We start from the raw sequence: 18,328 nt of genomic DNA, 5'->3' as shown, positions 1-18,328 counted from the left end.
GGCATCAGATCGTCTAGAAGATCCGCTGTTGCTTCTTCGATTTAGTTTGAATCCATCCACCAACAGTAACAGACATCAGGTGTGTGTGTTCCAAAGTGATTAATAAAGACGATCCCCACAACATCAGAATACGCCACACGATCATGCTGTCGACCGGCAAGATCACCATTACGGTCGTGATCTGTACGATGGCGCTGTTCTACCACGGTAATTATTATTTTCACAACGTGCTCCAGACATGACACTCAGAATACTCTTGCAAAGTTGTCCGTTAGGGAAAAATTCGTGATATTTTCATTTCCGTGTCAAGGGCGTTGGAGCGCGAAAAGCGAAAGTGATTATCTCACTTGAAGTTCCGTTAGGTGCACGAGAACTTGTGGAGGTGTAGGGAAGGGGGCGAAAATTGTGCGAGATATACCCATTTGAATTCTATCTCGGTTCTCGTGTTCTGAAGGTGTTTTTAGCATTACATCAGATTACTTTGAATGCGTTGGGACGGCGTGATCGTACGCAGTTGGAAGTGCACTGCTGGAGCATCAAAATTGAAGCGGTTTAGGTGGGATGAATCTCTTGTTTGAACAACGTACCTGGTTCACCTTGACGTGGGAAGATGGCTCACATGGATCACACGCAGTTGGAGGTTTTCGCTTTTTTCGCTCAACGGGTGGTGGCATCATATATAAATACCGTTCAAGGTCGAATATTTTGAATTATTCCTGTTTGTTCGTTTCGGTATGCATCATGCCGAAACGTTGATTAGTCACCTAGCGAGATTGTTGGAGATCAAGTTATTTTCCTAATCTTTACGCGATGCGTTAGACGATCGCTGACATTGAAAAACGATTTAAAGTTGGTCGAATATTTGATGCTAATTATAATCATCATAACAGGAAATGGTCACCCTCCAGACAGGGTGAATCGTGATATGGTCATCAAAGACTAGACACTCAATATGGTCTCATGACCTGACTGGCTTACATTCGATTGATTTATCAATAGCTCCTCGATACTTCTTATTTATACGATTCTTTTAACCTTTTCACAGCACAAAGTCAATCATGTCCCGAAAAGAATGGCCGCTATCCTGTGTCCGACCAGTGCGATGCATACATCGAATGTGTGGTAAGAGCGTTATTCCGCCATCTTTAAGTTCACCCATGTTCACTCGGTTCGAATTTTTTGCCCACTCAGGATGGCGAACCAAGACGACAGCTCTGTCCGGACGGATTACTCTTCAACGATAAGGTGTCACTGTTCACCTATCCGTGCCAGTACCCGATCGATGTAGATTGTGGCAGTCGTGGACGGACACAGCCTCCGATCCCAACCGAGGATTGTCCACATCAGTTCGGTTACTACAAGGTCGGTGATAGAGCCAATTGTGGACAGTTTAAGAACTGTGCCGGAGGTACCGCGTACGTTCTGGACTGTCCCACTGGATTGGCATTCAACTCAGCCACGTATCAGTGTGATTGGCCGGATCTAGTAGAAGATTGTGATGCTGAGGCGTATCTTGGATTTAAGTGTCCCCCACAGGCTCAGGGACTAGTGCAGCCGGTTCGATTCTTCCGTGCGCCCAACGACTGCCAGAAGTATTTCCTGTGCGTCGATGATAGGCCAAGAGTTAACTTCTGTGGCCCGGATCAGGCCTTCAACGAGCTAATTACTGCCTGTGATGGAGTCGCCAACGTAACTGGATGTGCCTAGACGTGACCGGTGGTGGTCATACCTTAAAACTATTAACTAATACTCGATACTTATATGTGCGGGCTATGTTGAAGAATGTGTAATCGCGCTCCACAATGGCGTCCACTTTGGTGTGTATATGTTGTGAATAAAGTGATCACCCAGCGAATGTTGTTTCGGTTGGATATGACTAGAGAAAGAGAAGCCTTTACCCTGGACAGGATTCATCCTGTAAGGGTAGCTCTTAAATTTTGCAACCTTCCCGTTGTCCAAATAGGGCAGCAATTTCATGTGCAATAGTTTTACGCATAAACGATCGTTGTTTCGCTTGCTGTGGAGGTCTGTTTGCCTGCTCGGCCGTCTTTATACCGGGTCGGTGCACCAAGAATCCATTGTCTAGGACGTGGAAGTCGTACCCAAGAATGCACATGATGTATCCCTGGTAGAAGAGCGTCAGTAGTAGTTAGCTTTTCGCCTAAAAGATCTCTATAGGATCTCAAACAGAACTCACCTGCGTCATTTTGTCCGCCTTTCCTTCCCAACTTAACCGCTCATCGTACTCCGGTTCGTGTTTCGTCCCAACGTAGATCGGTTCCCAAGATGCGTACGCTCCTTCCCTTTTGGACGTCACGTGAATATCCATCGTGAAATCGTACTTGATCGCTGTTAGCCACTCAGCATATCCAGGCACCGTATGACAATTGGAGCAGATATTCTCGTGGAACTTTATCGCATCTCCACGCTGAAGAAGTTCTAGCAGGTTTGCCTTATCCTCGGGAACTGGAACATCCTCAGCTACCTCAAACACGGGCAGCACGTACACACTAGGACTGTGCAGAGTGTACTGATAGAAAGGATGGGCTATCATACGTAGGAACATCGGTATGAAGTTTGGACTTGGGTAAAGTTCGATGTCACTTGCGAGTACGAAGTGCGTAACGGCTGAACTCCGCGCTATATTGCGCCCCACGTTAACTGGGTAGGTTAGGTTGTTTGATGCTCGGTAGGTAGGTGTCAGATCATCATCATTATCTTTGGTGAGCAACGTATTCCATGCGATAGTCGCATTGGAACAGTCTTGTGGCACTGTAACCATCTCACGATAGTAAGCAAGTGGCCGTTTCGGCAGGTGCTCGAACTCGAAGTACAGATGAAAGCTGACGTACTCTCGCACAATGGCCCGTTTTTGATGGCAATCAAGAAGATATTGAATCAGTGCTACTGAACGTCCAAAATCTGCTCCAGGTGCATACAGTGCAATACTGATCGGTGCCAACCATCGCTCCAACAGTGGGATCACATTGTCCAGAAAGGTGTAGTCTGCGTGTGTGGTATATGTGATAGTTTCGTAGCAGTTAAATATCCGCTCGGGAGCATAAAAATTACGCAACAGATAGTGATCGCCATGCATTTCCAACTGGTAGCCATTGGATGGTGTGTTGCAGCTGAGTATCGTCCTACGGGAGAAAGAGAGGTACATCAGCATTAAGTGTCGCTAATTGATTCAATCGATTCTCGACCGGTTGGTGAGTCAACGCGTGTGTTGCGAATCGCGACGCCATCTCTTATCGTCTATCGCTAACAGGTTCAAAAGCAATGCATCGAAATGCTTTACTGATAACGTCTTATTCACAGTTGCTCCCAAAAATGAGTTTGGAAAATCGTAACGACCTGGATATATTAGAATTGCTCGGTCACGATGACGTGTGACGCTTTGAAACTCTATGTGTACCCCAAATGCAGACTGTTTTCGACTGGTACATGCCTACCATGCTTTTCACTGTCACTGATAACGAATGTCTAGGACAAGTATGTGCAGGTAAAACATTCACTGTACAAACATTGAGCCAGGCCCATTCTATCTCGCAGCACACATTGTACTACACTACTTGAACTCGATGTTTTACAACTTAGCACTTCGCGCTCAGGAAGTACTTACTTTAGCCGGCGCAACAGGGCTTCGTGTGATGCACCATCCGCCAAGTACTGATTCTGGGCATTGTGTCTATCCTCTGCCGGTTGATAATAGTATCCGAATAGGCAGAACAGTACAAAGAACACGATCACTAGCAGCAGCACCGTCCTAAGTACCGTCGAACGGCGTGCAATCATTTCAACATCGTTCGGATGCAGTGGTTTATAATTGGTGGTGCTGCTGAATGCTGTCATCTGATCGAATTTAACGATGGTATCACAAAATCAAACTGGTAGAGAAACACTGATTGAAATAGTTCAACACGTCAGTGAAATCTTCTTCACACTGCTGGTATACACGGGATATATCGGCATTCTAACACATCGATCACGTCCAATTCAAGTAAACACACCCGTGCCCCGTGATAAAGCACCCGCAAATTAACACTTCCGAATAGCAGTACCACTCTCTAGCGGTACAGATCAACTTCAACACAGCACAGCAGTTCCCCCCGGTATGAATGATGTCCAAGCGTCAACTGATTACGATGCGTTCGGCGACAATCGACGACCACATAGCGCACTGGTCGGTTAATTTTTTCTCCTTCGCCGACGATACAAACACCGTGTTACGATAAGATAAGAGTACGTGTGGAAGGTTTCATATCGGCAAAACCTTAACCTCCAAGCCTACCCGCTTGTCTTCAAAATTGGGGGCGAGTGAATTGGCAACTTTACTGGGGCTAATCGATTGGGATTCGATTGTTTTTGGGGCTCTCGGAAATTAGCGTACTAACTGGGGTAGGATATTATTGCCCGTGTGTATGACGTGAATTAATGGTGATCAAATTTCAAATCCAAGTTATTACTGGACATTCAGGAATTTAAAAAGCTTGAATAAGAATTCCTTAGAACTCTTACGACAGGTGTAACATGATCTTGAAAAAGACCATAGACTATAGTGCACTTGTTGGACTCAATTTCTTATCCATCTACATCTCATCTACAGGATCTATTATTTAAGTGATGAGCTACAGCTTTGAAAGAAACACAAACTCCTTCAAAGAAGTGCAAGTCGTTACGAAAGTGAACTACTGAGATGCTGAATGGTGAATGTTCTCTCTTGTGGAGTCATTTTGACGCATTATTCGGACACAGTTGGAAATAGTTATTACGTCGATCTCTCATATCCAATCAATGTCATAGTAGTGTTAGGGATTTCCCAGTTTTTTTCAAATATTTTGCAGCGATGGCATTTGTTTTTGTTGCCACTATTAGAGGGCCAATACATGTTCTTAATTGACGGACATTAATTCATCAACACCGTCGTTCTTTATGGCTTCCCAACCCAAAATCAAACCTCGTTTATCCACGTGGATGTCCACGTAACCGGCTTTAAACCTCTGGTTGACGATAAACGAGCAAAGATCCCAAATGTTGTTGGGACCACAAGTGGTCCTGGTAACTAGTCTCAAAGCCCCTTTGAAGACTTCCGAAAACTTCACCTACCTGCGGTCAAAAGTCAGCACCGAAAACAATATAGAATTGGAGATACGTTCAAGGCTACTAGTTATCAACTGTTAACGCTAGAGAATCGAGGATTGTAGTAATAACGGTTGGTAGCTGAATAGCAGGCTTTCACCTATCTCGATATCTATTTTTTGCCGGTGCTGACTTTTGACCAACAGATAGGATAAATTTTGGGCTTGTAGGCACTTTGAGGTTTTTTAGCAGGGCCACTGGTGATACCAATAACATTTGGAATATTTATTCGGTTATTGCCTACCAGAGGTTGGGAATCGCTTACTCCCTCAGTTGATTAAAGTAGCAAGTAGTATCCTAAAATATCAGTTGATTAATAAATTCCATGATGAGACGTATAGTGTAACGGCTTCTTTAAACTTTGATGTAGTAAGATTTATCAGTTCTATCAGTATGTCTATTAGTTAAGTATTAGCATGAGACTTCAAAAATGCGATAATACGAAATCTTTCTTCTTAAAAAAACGTATACACTTCCATACAGTTACACAGTCTACAATATTAACATAATACTTATCTTTAAGAGTGAGTATACTGAACCCTTTTCTTAAACCGTTATTGTCATCACGAACATTAATCTCATAATATCCACAAAATAGCGTTCTTTTAAAAAAAGGAACACTTCTATGGAAATACATTTATTACTCCCGAGAATTGTCTGCTCCATCCTATCCATCCTATCCGTTTCTGCTTGATTTTGTTCGGTCCTTTCGCTCCATTCGTTCGTTATCCTGTACCTGTACACAATTAGTTCCTTTTAGCATATAGCGCTAGTCCGTGTACGGTTCCTCTGTATCCCGCGCAATTGGTATCGATCGGTTTCTGATCGGTTCGTTACTGCAGCAAGTTTTGCCAACAAATTTTTCGTAGCAACTAAACTAGGGGAAAATACTAGGCAGAAAAGAACCAAAACTTCTATTGCTCCTATGTACAATAATTTGTTCCTTGTGTTTTCTCTCACTTTCAAGCTACGTTAACTTTTGGAAAAGAAAACTTCTAAAACCGAAATCGAAATAAAATAAACGCGATTATTTGTTTCCCTTCGGTTTACAAAGGGAAATAGTGGAACGGGCCTAACTAACTAACTTCGAGCTTAGTTGCAAAGGGGATTTTGATCGTGATAATGATTAACTTAACTTAACTAGTGCTAGCAATATGTACAAAAAGGTTAACGTAATTTGCGAACGACAGAATATAGTAAGATAGTGAGTAGGAATAGTTTTTTTTTTTTAATGAACGATATACAACCTAACGCTTTTGCTCGATTAAAATATCCTTTAGTTGAATGAGTGTATCATGCAAGAAACTTCTCGTACGCTTGTGTAATATGTCTCTGTGTAATGGTGTAATAGTTTTACTTTGTTCGTTGAGTGGAGTAATAGTGTAAGTTTTACTCCTTTTTTTTTGTTTAACTCATTTTTTCGTTCAATCATATTCTCAGTGCGTTTCGATCCGATATCTTACTGTTATTAATTCGGTTTTGAGTATTTCTCTGAACGTTTACCATTTTTTCAATATTTAAAATAATTTTTCATTTGTTTTGCGATCTTTTGTCTTTTAGGAGAAATTGTTTTTCACACTGAATTTCTTCTTTTTTCCGCAAATTTTGTTTTTGTGTTTTATGCACTGTGTTTAGCAATCTTTACTTTTTTTTCGTCTGGGTTTTCATACGAATAAGGCACTTACTATGGAGACGTAAAATAAACACACTATCGAGATTTTTTTTTGAGATTTATAATGACTTGACTTGCCTGTTTCGGTTTCATTATTTGTTGTAAAGACTTTCTTGATCGGTATTGTGGATAAATAATTTTTGCTTAAGAATGCGTTAAAGAAAACTAAAAGAGGCCTTCCTACATGCTAATGCTAATAGAAGAAGGAGAGAAATGTAGGTATTGCGGATTCGTGTAAGTGTTTAGAACTTGGTAGAGTAATAGCTATTTTATCACACTACTGTTGATTTTCTTTTAAATGTTTCGATATGTAACTATTTGTATTTTTATTATTTTCTTTGCATATTTGCTTTAATCGAAAATAAGAATGTGTGTAAAATGTCTAACATGGACACTACAATTGATAAGAAAAAAAGAAAACAGCTTAAAACAAATTTGGAAAAAATACATTACAGGGCACAACAGTTTAAGCTTTTTACAACTGAAAAGGAAAAGATGTTAAAGCAGAATAACAAAACACTAGAACAAATGCAGCAAGAAACGGTTAACGATTTTGGTTTCAAAAACCTCACACTTCTTTAGGAAATAATCTAAATGTTTTCCTTCAATCTTTTGTTTCTTTTTTTTTTGAAGGGGGTAAAATTATTGTTGCTCACATGTCTTTTTGTTTTGTCGCGGGTTTCTTTTGCTAAAACCACTACTTCCATTAACGATTCCATTGAATAATCCTTTTTTCTTTACTTTCGAGATACTCTTTGATCAGTGCTTGGGTTCGCTGTTCCTTGTTTTATGCTCCTGCTGTTAACATTTAATGATTATTTTTTGTTCATTCTTTACACACAAAATGTGCCATTTTTTTTTGTTTCTTGTTTTTGTAAAATATCTACCAAGTTATTTTTTTATGATACGATGTGAATAATGGATGATTCCTTTGAGATTAATATAATTTATTTTAAAAAGTACTAAAACTGGGAATTTTGGAAGGTTTTACGGAAAGGGAACGACAGCTGAGCTAGAGGAGTCGGGGAAGAAGACAATCTGAGGAAAGCGGTGTTAATAGAAATTTTGGTGTGTTTGTTTAAAAGTTTCGTAATAAAATCATAACGGATGCCAATTGTATAACCTAGCTTCTCTGTCCAATTCTGCCACAAAAGATCTGCTCTACTATAGATCTTATCCACACACCGAAACATTGAACCATCGTATGAATGACTATGCATCTATGCAGGGTGCTACACTATCGTGCCTGTGGCCCTTCATGCACTGTCCATTTCGAGCAGTGTCATGCAGTGGACTTACTGTGCTAAAATCGTTCGCATAATATCCTTCTTACAGACTGACAGATCTATGCCTTACGTTATCACACTAGGCGATCTCCCTATCCTTATCGAATTAATACATCGTAACTAAAGTGTCCTCAGGTAATATCACTATCCAGGAAACGATTTGTTTCCGCAATCCATAATTCCTGCCCCGTGCATGCATGCGCAACAGCGTGCAGAGGTCCCGGATCACGTTTTGGACATCGCTTTCTTAATACAATCATCTTAACCCGATCGTTTCTTTGTGCTTGTTTTGTTGCGTAAACACTAAGCACACACACACAAAGAGAAACTTGCGTGCACCACACTCGGGCACACACACACACACGCACACTAACTTATGCAAATATATAATTTCTTATTCCCTGTAGACTATATGCCCTTGCCCAGCAATAAGAGTGCTGAGCTAGACCGTGGACCGTGCGCTCATCGGCGTCGTCTTCGGCGGCGGATGTAACCCTTCGGTTTGCCTACCTTGCGCCGATTACCAACGTGGGCCCGGTGTGGTCCTGCCGGTGCACCGGACATTAGGGTAAGGGCGGACCATCCGGCCGCCGAGCCAAAGGACGATGAGATCATGGTCCGCGAGCGTCTACCAATAATACCCCTAGTATTACCACCACCACCACGTACACCACCACCGTCACTAGCACCATTACTACCACCACCATTAGTACTATCGTTGCCAGCGGCATCGTTGGCCTTATACTAATGTTGTTTCCCCTTCAACTATACAGCACAGCCCTTGCGCGTTCCGTACATGACCTGCAGCTCCGGGTAGATGATCTTCTTTATCAGCTGGTTCGTTTTGGCGGCCAGCATTGCCCGCTTCGGGTCCTTCTTCAGGACCTTGATGCCCGGTTTGTGCACCAGGAACCCGTTGTCTAGTATGTGGAAGTCGTAATCGAGAACGCACAGTGCATAACCCTGTAGTGGAAAATAATGTTATTGGAAGTTTTACAAAGACATCGCTTTTACGAAGATAACGAATTGTTATTTGCAGTTTTGTTTGAATGTAATTTAGTGTCATTCGCTGGTAAACAACCTGACGAATCAGATTTGTCACACGTGCTCGATAAAAAATGTAAATTGTTTAAATCAGGTGAACAGTGTTGCTAGAGTGATGTGATTATTGTGCTAGTCGATAACAGAAGTAAACTCGTATATGAAAAAAACACTCCGCACTTCATACCTGTGTCATTTTATCACTCTTCCCTTCCCAGCTTAACCGCTCGTCGTAATGTGGATCGGCATGCGTTCCAATGTATATCGGTTCCCAGTGCACAAAGTAACCGATTCGTTTGCCAATGTGAAACACGCCCAAATCTACGAACGTAATAATGATCAAGCATTAGAAAAAAGATGTCTGAATGGGCATTTAAAATAGATAGTTCTAACCGTCGGTTTCGTTGGCGGCGATCCACTCCTTGGATTTCGGTACACCATGGCAGCTGGAGCAGACGCGTTTGTGGAACGGGATTGCTTTGCCCGTGCGCAACAGTTCCTGCAGTTCCGCTTTATCACGTGGCACCGGTGAATTATTATCTACTTCAAATATCGGCAAAGGAAAGACTCTGTAAGAGAGAATTGGAAACAATCAGTAAACGTGACATTCTTAAAGGTCGTTGAAAGGATGTAGGAACTACCTTGGATTCTTGCGCTGCAACACCGGTTCGTTCCGTGCGATCATTTCGAGAAACTTATGCACTAGCCCCGGATTGGGATACAATTCAATATCGCTAGCTAGAAGGAAATGGGTCATTGCTGCATCGCGCGCAACGTTTCGGCCGACGTTCACCGGATACAGGAGCTTCTTCTGTGTTTTGTACAGCTGAGCCGCAGACACGTTGAAGTATGGTATCGGCAGCGAACAGTTGTACGGCGTGTCTAATACTTGATTGTGTTTAGGAACCTGGGATGGGACAAGAAACCCCGAAAAGGAACGTAAGAAATAGGTAACATAGAATTCTGGCTGGTCTTATCCAAGTGTAGCAATACTCACAAGTTTTGGAATATGTTTACTACTAAAATAAATATGAAATGTGACAAACTGTCGGACTAAATGACTCTCTGGTACGCAGTCTCTTAGATACTTTATTGAATTGATCGTGGGCACAAAATCCGTCCCGGGGGCGTGAAGCGCAAGGCTAACTGGAGCGTTCCACCTGTTTCCAACGAGAAAAAAGAGCATACAGTTCAAATCTACGCTTAGTTCACCATTCGTAGTTACGATTACCTTTCCAGCAGTGGTACTAAATTGTCCAGAAATGTGTAGTCTGCGTGCGTTGTATAGGTGATTGTTTCGTGACACCGCAGGTCACCGTGTTCCGCCCGGATGTAGTTCCGCAACACCCAAAAGTCTCCCCGCTGTCCGATGTATGGCTCGTAGTCACGGTCGTGGCAGTTGAGCAGTGATCTGGCAAAAGATAGATGAGAATATATTAGTATTGCTATTACTTGCTCCAATACACAGTGAGTCCTTGTGTCGCATCGTACCTTAGCTTCGCATCGACATCCATAGATGCGGTGGTGGAAAAGATATCGCTACCGTTGAGCACTCCGGTCGCACCGCTACCACCGCCTGGACCACCGCCCGCCGATTGCTGCCCGTCCTGGTAAAGCACATCGCCACCGACCATCTTCCGGACGGTGCTTTTCTCCGTTGGCACATCGAAACGACTATCGTCTACATTAAGATTACTGTTATCTACATCTCTTGCTTCCAGCATCAACTGCTGCTGCTGCTGTTCCTGCTGTTGCTGAGTGGCACTGTTCTGTACCAGCTGTCGCTGCTGTTGCGTCTGCTGAACCACTTCCTGCACACCAATCTGCAATCACCAGAATGCAAGGGAAGGGTTAGGCATCAATCATAAAGCGATGCGTCGCTCCCACACTATGCATGGAATTCCATTGCGGATGACCCAATTTCTTCCTGCTGAAACTTTAAATCATGCAATCACGTCCACAAAAGCTTCGCATCGCCAACCATGCCAACCGAGCGTGCACAAACTTCGCCACGGGCTTTCGCAGCAGCTTAACAGATTTTCGGACGACACACAAAAGACGGTGCATAAATGATGTCGTCGCAAATGACATTCATCCTGACGCGCGATGGTGAGTACCGGAACCTCCAGTTTCGCGCGTTGCTCGTCGAAGAAGAGAGAGCATTAATGTGAACTCCATGTCGCCTTAAAGAAACAGTCGTGTCGCGGTCATTTGTATTCGCGCAAGCTTTAATTCCTCCCAACTCCTACTCGCTGTCTATCCCGTATTCCCTACATAATTGATAGCGTTCCCGATTCCGATGTGTCGCGTTGGATCTTGTGCAGGTTTTGTCGGCGCGTTCGGTACAAATATTTATCATCCTGTGTCATGCCGTCTTGCCGACGCGCTTTGTAGAGGACTTACGGTAAATATGACAAACAAGACTCGCCATAAAGTGATTTCCGCATCACGGCCAAAACACAAACACGCAAACACAAAAAGCACAGTTAGCGGATCTGGCCAAGAAATCTCAGAATATTGGCGGGATAAAGAGACTGAAATTCTTCTCCTTTTTTGTAAACGTTATCTTAAAGTCTGCCGCATTCGATGGCTCCTTCACAAGCAACATAAAAATTGGCACAAATAAATTAATTTAGTAAAACTCCAAACAACACAGAAACGAAAAAGCCTTGGGGGCCTTGTATGCTTTTATTTTTTATCGTTTCTTCGCTCTACCTAATACCATTGGAGCACTAATTGGTGTCCGCTGAAATACAACCCCACATGCCGGAACACGTTTTTAGTAAGGCAACGCCATCGGTTTCAGTCTAGAATTTTGCCCTTTTCTCGAAGTTTTACCGAAATTCGATTTACGGTTTCCGACCGCGTTTTGCTGGTGACCGAGCCCCAGATAGACTGAGAGCGAGAAATCTTCTGAAATTTTTATTTATGCTAATTGCTCGATCGATATTGGCTGTGGCGAGATGGATGCGACAGAACCACCGACCGAAAACTTCGATATAGATTGGACTTCTATTGTTGCTGATAGAGTTTTGGGTGCTCTTCAGTCTAGCTTTCAAGACACAGGACCGGTAAAATCTGCTCTACATGCGGATGGTGGCATGCATAGTCGTCTAACAGGCTCATATAGTTCTCCGTAACAGTGCCGTGGTGTGTAAGGAATAAAATATCCATAAAAAAGTCTTCAATCGTAGCTAGTCCCGCAAGGCGACTTAGTTCTGATGGTGGTTTTGTCGTAAAGCAAACTCCTAGACTCCTTCAACTGCGTTTCGTTTGAATATTCATCAGCTCTCTCGACCAGTAGAACACACTAGACTTTCTCTACACCTTTTGATTTGAAATTTTGCTTTTTTTGTTGTTGGGTAATTTAGGTATTTTTAGGCAACTTAAGCTCCGAGTCTTGCGAGAAGCGTTGGTTGTGCTTGGTTTATAATGCACGCAAGTACGCAACACATTGCATCCTCATTAAAGGCCGACCATTGGCAGAGGCAATCACCTCACGTCGCGACGTCGACACCATTAGTCATTTTTGCCATTTACGATCGCCACAGCTACCTGCAACACACCACGTTACCTCTCGCCGAATTTCTGGCTGACAAATTTCAACATTAAGCTGCAAAAAGGCTTAATTTCAGCTTGAAGTAGCAGGCAGAAAAGAGCGGGAAAGAGAGAAAAAGAGACCCAAAATTCCATACCGCACAAGCACAACACATACAGACCGAACGTGAACGCGACATTAAACTTCATTAAGCAAACTCTAACGAATGTACTCGGTTCCAGGTCCGAGGGCACTGCGCTTAAAACATGCCTTAAATGAGCCCTACATGCGTCATAACCCGTCGTGTCTTGCGTCTCCCGCGCATCTCCATCACAATTCTTCATCACAAAACTTACCCCATTTTCTTGAATTTTTAACACTAAACTACTGTGTCCTTGTTGGGCTGATTGTAGCGCTTGCTGCTGTTGTTGTTGTTGCTGTTGCTGCTGCTGCTGCTGTTGCTGTTGCTGTTCAAACAGTGCCTGTTCCGCCTCGAGCAATCGCTGCTGGGCGGGTAGATACTGTTTGTACTGTTCCGGTTGCTGCTGCTTCAGCACCTCATCCGATATGATGTAGGCCGGGCCGAGGGCAAAGTTGCCGCTGCCGATCAGCAGATGACTGCCGATGTACAGCAGCACGGCCACGTTGATCAGGATGCTGCAGCGCAGAAGCCAGTTTCGACGCATTCTGATAACGTTCGGGAGCTTCAGTTTGGGGCCGTTTACGTGTACTACGGTGATGCTCGAAAAGAAAAATTACTACCAGTGGACGCACACTTCCGGGAGGTGCGTTTCTTTTTGGTCCAAAAGATTTGGCAGGGTTTGTAATGCTTGTTCGTTGATTAGTTGATGGGCAGTTGTGGAGCAATCACGGCTGCGTGCTTTATGTGAGTGTGAACTATGGCAGATTCCGAACTCCACCACGTTTCTTGCCTTTGACGCCGTCCGTTCGCACAACATCCGCCTGATCCGTGATGGTTGGGATCGCTCAAACACTCCTCACCGTGGCAGGGCAAATGTGTGTCATCGTTTTTAATATCTCGTGCCGATTTCTGTAGCGGTACGCGTCGCGGAATTCCAATTTCCACCGATGAATCTGCAATCAACACACACGCGGACACAAAAAAAAGAGAGACATACGAAATCAGTACACTATGAATAAAGCAAGTGAGTAGCGGCAGCATCAGCAAAAACGCAATTCAGATGAAATGGAAGGGAACACGATTATTGTTGTCCCGTACCTATAACACTCGACCCGATTTCTTCCACCCTATACCCGTGCAACAAAAGCTCACCCCTTGAAAGCGTTAGAAACGCGCGATTGATTCATCACCCATTGAACAGATCGATAGATCTATGGCCGTGATGGGATGATAAACGCGGATTTGCCAAGTCAATGCACAATTAGTTGTGTGATGTACACAGCGGGTGATTGTTCTCGGATCCGCTCGGTGCGAATCTTCACGAAGCCCCCTATACGATACACGATCACAGAGCATTCACTAGTAGAGTGATGTCAGCAAGTGAATTTAGCTGCAGAGAACGATTGAGATAGAAGCAGCAGCATCCTGTGATCTTCTGTATCCACAATGTTATGTCCATTCGCATAAGGGGCTATTTAATCTTGGCTGTTTTTTGCAACCTTGGATGCTCAGATGACTCAGAAGGCTCCCTCCTCATGGTGAGGCTTCTTCCTTGTCTAAGCAGAATAGGATTGTGGTGATACAAAAACATAAACTCCAAGTTCTTTGGTTGATGTCATCGCGCTGGAACGATGGACTAACATCGAGGTTAAGGTTGAAGGTTGAAGATGGCTTCCTTCGAAGCGAAAAAAGGCCTCTAAAAACAACATAACAAACACTTTTTTTTTTTTTTTTGGTTGCTGTAAAACGATATGTTAAAGTCGTGTTCTTAATGACAAGAGTTTCTTTACAAGGAGGATTAGCAGGATTTTTTGTTATTTCTTTTTGGCGAGGAATTCATCTCAAAACTTTAAGTGGCACTTGTTCATTGCTTTTACAAGGTTAAAACTATCTGCACTTCACGTACCTACGTGCAATACAAACATTATGCATCACCCAATGAACAGCTCGTGCTCCTATACTGGCTGATAGTGGCTAATGATGTTGAAATTATGATCGTTTATCCTAGTGCTTTGAGGCGTAAACTTACCTCCCCAACTAATGTGCGAAAATACCGAAGAAAATACCAATTAAACGGCAGCTTTCGACTTCGTCTTTATCCATGCATCCCAGCCCAAGCGTCAAACCGGACCGCTCCGGACGTGACCAGCTCATACCGAATATGCAGTTACTTCTCAACGGTCCGTTGAGCTACCACCGGCTCGTACCGGAACAGCTTCCCGTTTTACTGGCCCTTTCCCAAACACACCTTCGCCTTCGCAGCTAGTACCACTTCCGTAGCAAAACTTGTGAAAATTCAAAGCTGTGAAATGGTCGCCATTGAGAGTTTGCGGCGGAACTGCGGAAGTTTGCCCATTGCCACACCGTTTGGACGGTGTGAGAGATTTCTACCGAGAACCCACCAGTATAGCAAGGTAGGAAACCTGACGCACTCGGTGCAAGACACGATGACGAATTAAATCACATTTAAATTCTACCCCGGCGCACAGGAACTCTCGTCTGCTGTACCACATCACAACGCGCTTTTAACTATGGGCGCCATCAAAAGCGCCCAGCTTGTCTATAGCTGGGAATCGGTACCTGGGATGCACCTTGCATACTGCGTTGCATAATTATAAGCTTACGCTGGGCAAATTCTTCAAATTGGGTCGTTAGCGTTGGGAGGGAAGACGTTTGCCGTCACGATCACGAGCTGGGGTTGGTTGTCTAGGAGCATTCTTAATTCTATGTCTGTACGGTGGCAGATGCAGCTGGCGCCATTTGAATGAACGCGAACAGAGTCTATGATAGTCTATGGCGATAGCTATTTTCACACGTGAACTATTTCCCTGCTGCAGCCGGTGCATACCTACACGAGAATGATGGATTGTTGTCGATTAGCTGTGGCTTCAAAAAAAAAAAAGGTTACACAAAAGGGTGTAACTCTTCTTCCTCAGGGGGTCAGTTACTGCGTGTGACTGGACTGGACTGGGCGATGTGCTGTTCTTCTTCGTGCAAACTTTTGTCGTAATAAATTTCTCACCAAATAGAGGCATCTCCACGTATGGGAGGCCGCAAAACGCTAAAAGACTCGCGCGTTCAGGGTCAATGTATTACTAGGCTGCGTAGATGTATCACCAGACACGGGGCAAGAGATGTAGCCGCTGAGCGTACATCGACGGACGTAACGCTTTTAGTAGGATGTGCACGTTTGAGGTTTTATGACGTGCCAAAAGCTGCTCCAGTTAATTCTCGACGAAAGCAACCTTTCGACAGTGGACTTAACCGGTGATGGTGGTGTGTGGATTTATCGACCACAAAAAGGGAGAGAATAAGAGCAAAAGCAGAAAAGGAACAGCTTCACACACGAAAACCATACATCCAACAGGTGCCCTCTTCTTCTGTTAAGCAGTCTAAGCCAATAACGTGATGAAAGCTGTAATGGAATTCATCACGTAGAATGACAAACGCCTGTAGACTTTAACTTGCATTAACTTTTCCGCCCGAAGAAAGCGCTCCCGGTGTGATGGGACATCCTACCCAACGACGATGAATTTAAGGCAGCAATCTCCGGGATCGATTCATCATCGATAGTAATGCAAGACTTTATGTGAGCCCGCATTATGATAACGGAGGATGGCGATGTTTACACAAAACCTTCCAATTAATCACTCTTGTTAGTTGAGTTCGGGGATGCTTTGGGTGGTGAGTTTTTCTTTGTGTGTGTGTGTGTGTGTGCTTCATCCCACATCGATCGATGCCTGGGCGGAGTAACTTTTCATTTGAGGAAAATTTCTTTGTAACATTTTCCTTTCCTTTCCGATACCCATAAACACGCTTTCTGCTCCGTTTCTTGACATCTGTCAAAAGCAAAACGGTGGGACGAAAATGTTCGACCCGTGTCCGTGTGAAGTCCGGGGTGCGATAGATGATGACCTGGTCTCGTAGGAAAAAGGGATCGTAAACGTTGACTCACGACACATTGACAGCAATCGATGCGAACCATTTTCTTCACGCGTTCAACAGTGGTGGTGGATTTTTGTGTGCACTGGACACATATCAATCTCTAGGCAAGTGGAACTGGTGTATGGTCGATTCGTTAACCAGTCCAGTAAGATTTCAAAGGTAGCTGAACTTGATCTTAGTTGCTTTTTTCTTTAAAGTTAATAAGAAGCTATTAATGGAAAAATATATTAACGCCTTGAAGTATGCAATGTGAGGGAAAAATTGGCGCACGTATTCATTGCTTGTAAATTTTAACAAATTTCATCCCCTCTAGATTAAAAGGCTCTCCTGAATTGATATTAAATTACAAGGAAAACAAATGTTATTCACGCTTCCAATGCAAAAGCCCACAGTTATAAAACCCACCAACAAACCACATCAACAGTCAGTGAATCGATGTCACCATCCGTTTTTTTTTTCTGCGTTCGTCACCAATTGTACCGCATTCGGCTAACATTTGCCGAGTCAATATTGAGTACCGTGCAGTCTCGCACGCAATTATATTACCCCATGCACAATACGCTTTTGTCGTTTGCGAATGCAAATGTTTGAGCTGCCATAGCTGCACTTTAGAATAACGCGAGGATCCGATCAATGTCAAGTGTCGTTCGAGTCCAGACTTTACCCGATATCGTCATCATCAGTTCCCGAGGATACCATTCATTAGTCAATCCGACATTATCTATTCCCATATCGCAACCCAACCAATCGCACATTTATTTGTGCGGTACTCAAGTTGATTAAATGTTTGCATTATGAAGAAGTGGATTGCGAATTCGGCTGCGGATGACTGCTCACCGGCACAAAATTAAAAATCCTAAAAATAAACCATCACTCAGGTTCGCTTCCTCGATAGTGCTAATGCTTACCGCTTTTTTCCTCTCTCTGCTAATGCATCCGCTGTTGATGATGCATTCGGTACCACCTGGGGCCCCACGCGGGCGCATCAGTTCGGTACGGGCGGTCGACGGGTTTTAAGGCGCCGAGGACAGCTTACTCTCGATGCAACTGCTGCTGCTGCTGCTCGTGATAAGCTCGTCGACCACGATGATGATGCAGGCAATGATGGCGCTGACAGCAATTACAATCCATTTGTCGTCTGCAGCTGACTGTCTGGTTCCGATCCGATATATCGCAATCGAATACTCGCGCCTTCCGGCCGGAAACTTTACGGTTCTGTGGATGAAAACGGAGGAGAAAGGACATTAGAATGAATCGTGTGTGCACGATGATAGAAGCAGCGCCACGCTGCGAAAGGAAAAAATCGATTCTGACGAACGAGAATAACACCTTTTTTCCTATGTTTTTTATTCTCCAGTTTTTAGAATAATCATATTTTATGTATTTGAAATGAAACGCAAAAAGGAGTACAAAAATCAAAGGCAAATGATTATCTGTCAGGCGAAGAAAAACCAGCAATTAATCGTGATCCAAATACGATTATCTGTTTTTTTTTCTCTTTCCATCCTTTCGCTGCCCATACACGCCACCTCCTCAGTGTAGGAACTAATAAAACCATAACT

At 43.6% G+C, this 18,328-nt stretch overlaps 3 protein-coding genes across 3 annotated transcripts; 1 reads left to right on the top strand and 2 right to left on the bottom strand.

Moving 5' to 3' along the window:
* The first annotated feature begins 137 nt into the window (after window positions 1–137).
* On the top strand, window positions 138–1,707 carry LOC126565362 (protein obstructor-E). Its single transcript, XM_050222535.1, has 3 exons — window positions 138–207; window positions 1,046–1,122; window positions 1,192–1,707. Exons 1-3 carry the CDS (start codon window positions 144–146, stop codon window positions 1,705–1,707), a joined length of 657 nt encoding a protein of 218 aa, XP_050078492.1. The 5' UTR covers window positions 138–143.
* Window positions 1,708–1,927: 220 nt separating this feature from the next.
* Window positions 1,928–3,871, bottom strand: LOC126564669 (beta-1,4-glucuronyltransferase 1-like). Its single transcript, XM_050221756.1, has 3 exons — window positions 3,626–3,871; window positions 2,198–3,143; window positions 1,928–2,125 (listed from the first exon to the last, which is right to left on the bottom strand). Exons 1-3 carry the CDS (start codon window positions 3,853–3,855, stop codon window positions 1,931–1,933), a joined length of 1,371 nt encoding a protein of 456 aa, XP_050077713.1. The 5' UTR covers window positions 3,856–3,871; the 3' UTR covers window positions 1,928–1,930.
* Window positions 3,872–8,553: 4,682 nt separating this feature from the next.
* LOC126564394 (beta-1,4-glucuronyltransferase 1-like) lies at window positions 8,554–13,428 on the bottom strand. Its single transcript, XM_050221426.1, has 8 exons — window positions 13,036–13,428; window positions 10,633–10,964; window positions 10,373–10,552; window positions 10,139–10,301; window positions 9,783–10,048; window positions 9,535–9,710; window positions 9,329–9,462; window positions 8,554–9,063 (listed from the first exon to the last, which is right to left on the bottom strand). Exons 1-8 carry the CDS (start codon window positions 13,363–13,365, stop codon window positions 8,866–8,868), a joined length of 1,779 nt encoding a protein of 592 aa, XP_050077383.1. The 5' UTR covers window positions 13,366–13,428; the 3' UTR covers window positions 8,554–8,865.
* Between the last annotated feature and the right edge of the window lie 4,900 nt (window positions 13,429–18,328).

Source organism: Anopheles maculipalpis, chromosome 3RL (assembly GCF_943734695.1).
Source record: "Anopheles maculipalpis chromosome 3RL, idAnoMacuDA_375_x, whole genome shotgun sequence".
Classification (NCBI taxonomy): Eukaryota; Metazoa; Arthropoda; class Insecta; order Diptera; family Culicidae; genus Anopheles; species Anopheles maculipalpis.
This window is presented reverse-complemented; position numbering and strand designations above follow the sequence as displayed.

Coding starts and splice junctions, on each gene's coding strand:
- LOC126564669 (XM_050221756.1), bottom strand. CDS start 3,855: ATGACAGCATTCAGCAGCACCACCAATTATAAACCACTGCATCCGAAC. Junction 3,144..3,625: donor GCCCTGTTGCGCCGGCTAAA/GTAAGTACTTCC, acceptor TTTCTCCCGTAG/GACGATACTCAGCTGCAACA. Junction 2,126..2,197: donor AGGCGGACAAAATGACGCAG/GTGAGTTCTGTT, acceptor CTCTTCTACCAG/GGATACATCATGTGCATTCT.
- LOC126565362 (XM_050222535.1), top strand. CDS start 144: ATGCTGTCGACCGGCAAGATCACCATTACGGTCGTGATCTGTACGATG. Junction 208..1,045: donor GATGGCGCTGTTCTACCACG/GTAATTATTATT, acceptor ACCTTTTCACAG/CACAAAGTCAATCATGTCCC. Junction 1,123..1,191: donor ATGCATACATCGAATGTGTG/GTAAGAGCGTTA, acceptor TTGCCCACTCAG/GATGGCGAACCAAGACGACA.
- LOC126564394 (XM_050221426.1), bottom strand. CDS start 13,365: ATGCGTCGAAACTGGCTTCTGCGCTGCAGCATCCTGATCAACGTGGCC. Junction 10,049..10,138: donor GTAAACATATTCCAAAACTT/GTGAGTATTGCT, acceptor GTCCCATCCCAG/GTTCCTAAACACAATCAAGT. Junction 9,064..9,328: donor AGAGTGATAAAATGACACAG/GTATGAAGTGCG, acceptor TTTCCACTACAG/GGTTATGCACTGTGCGTTCT.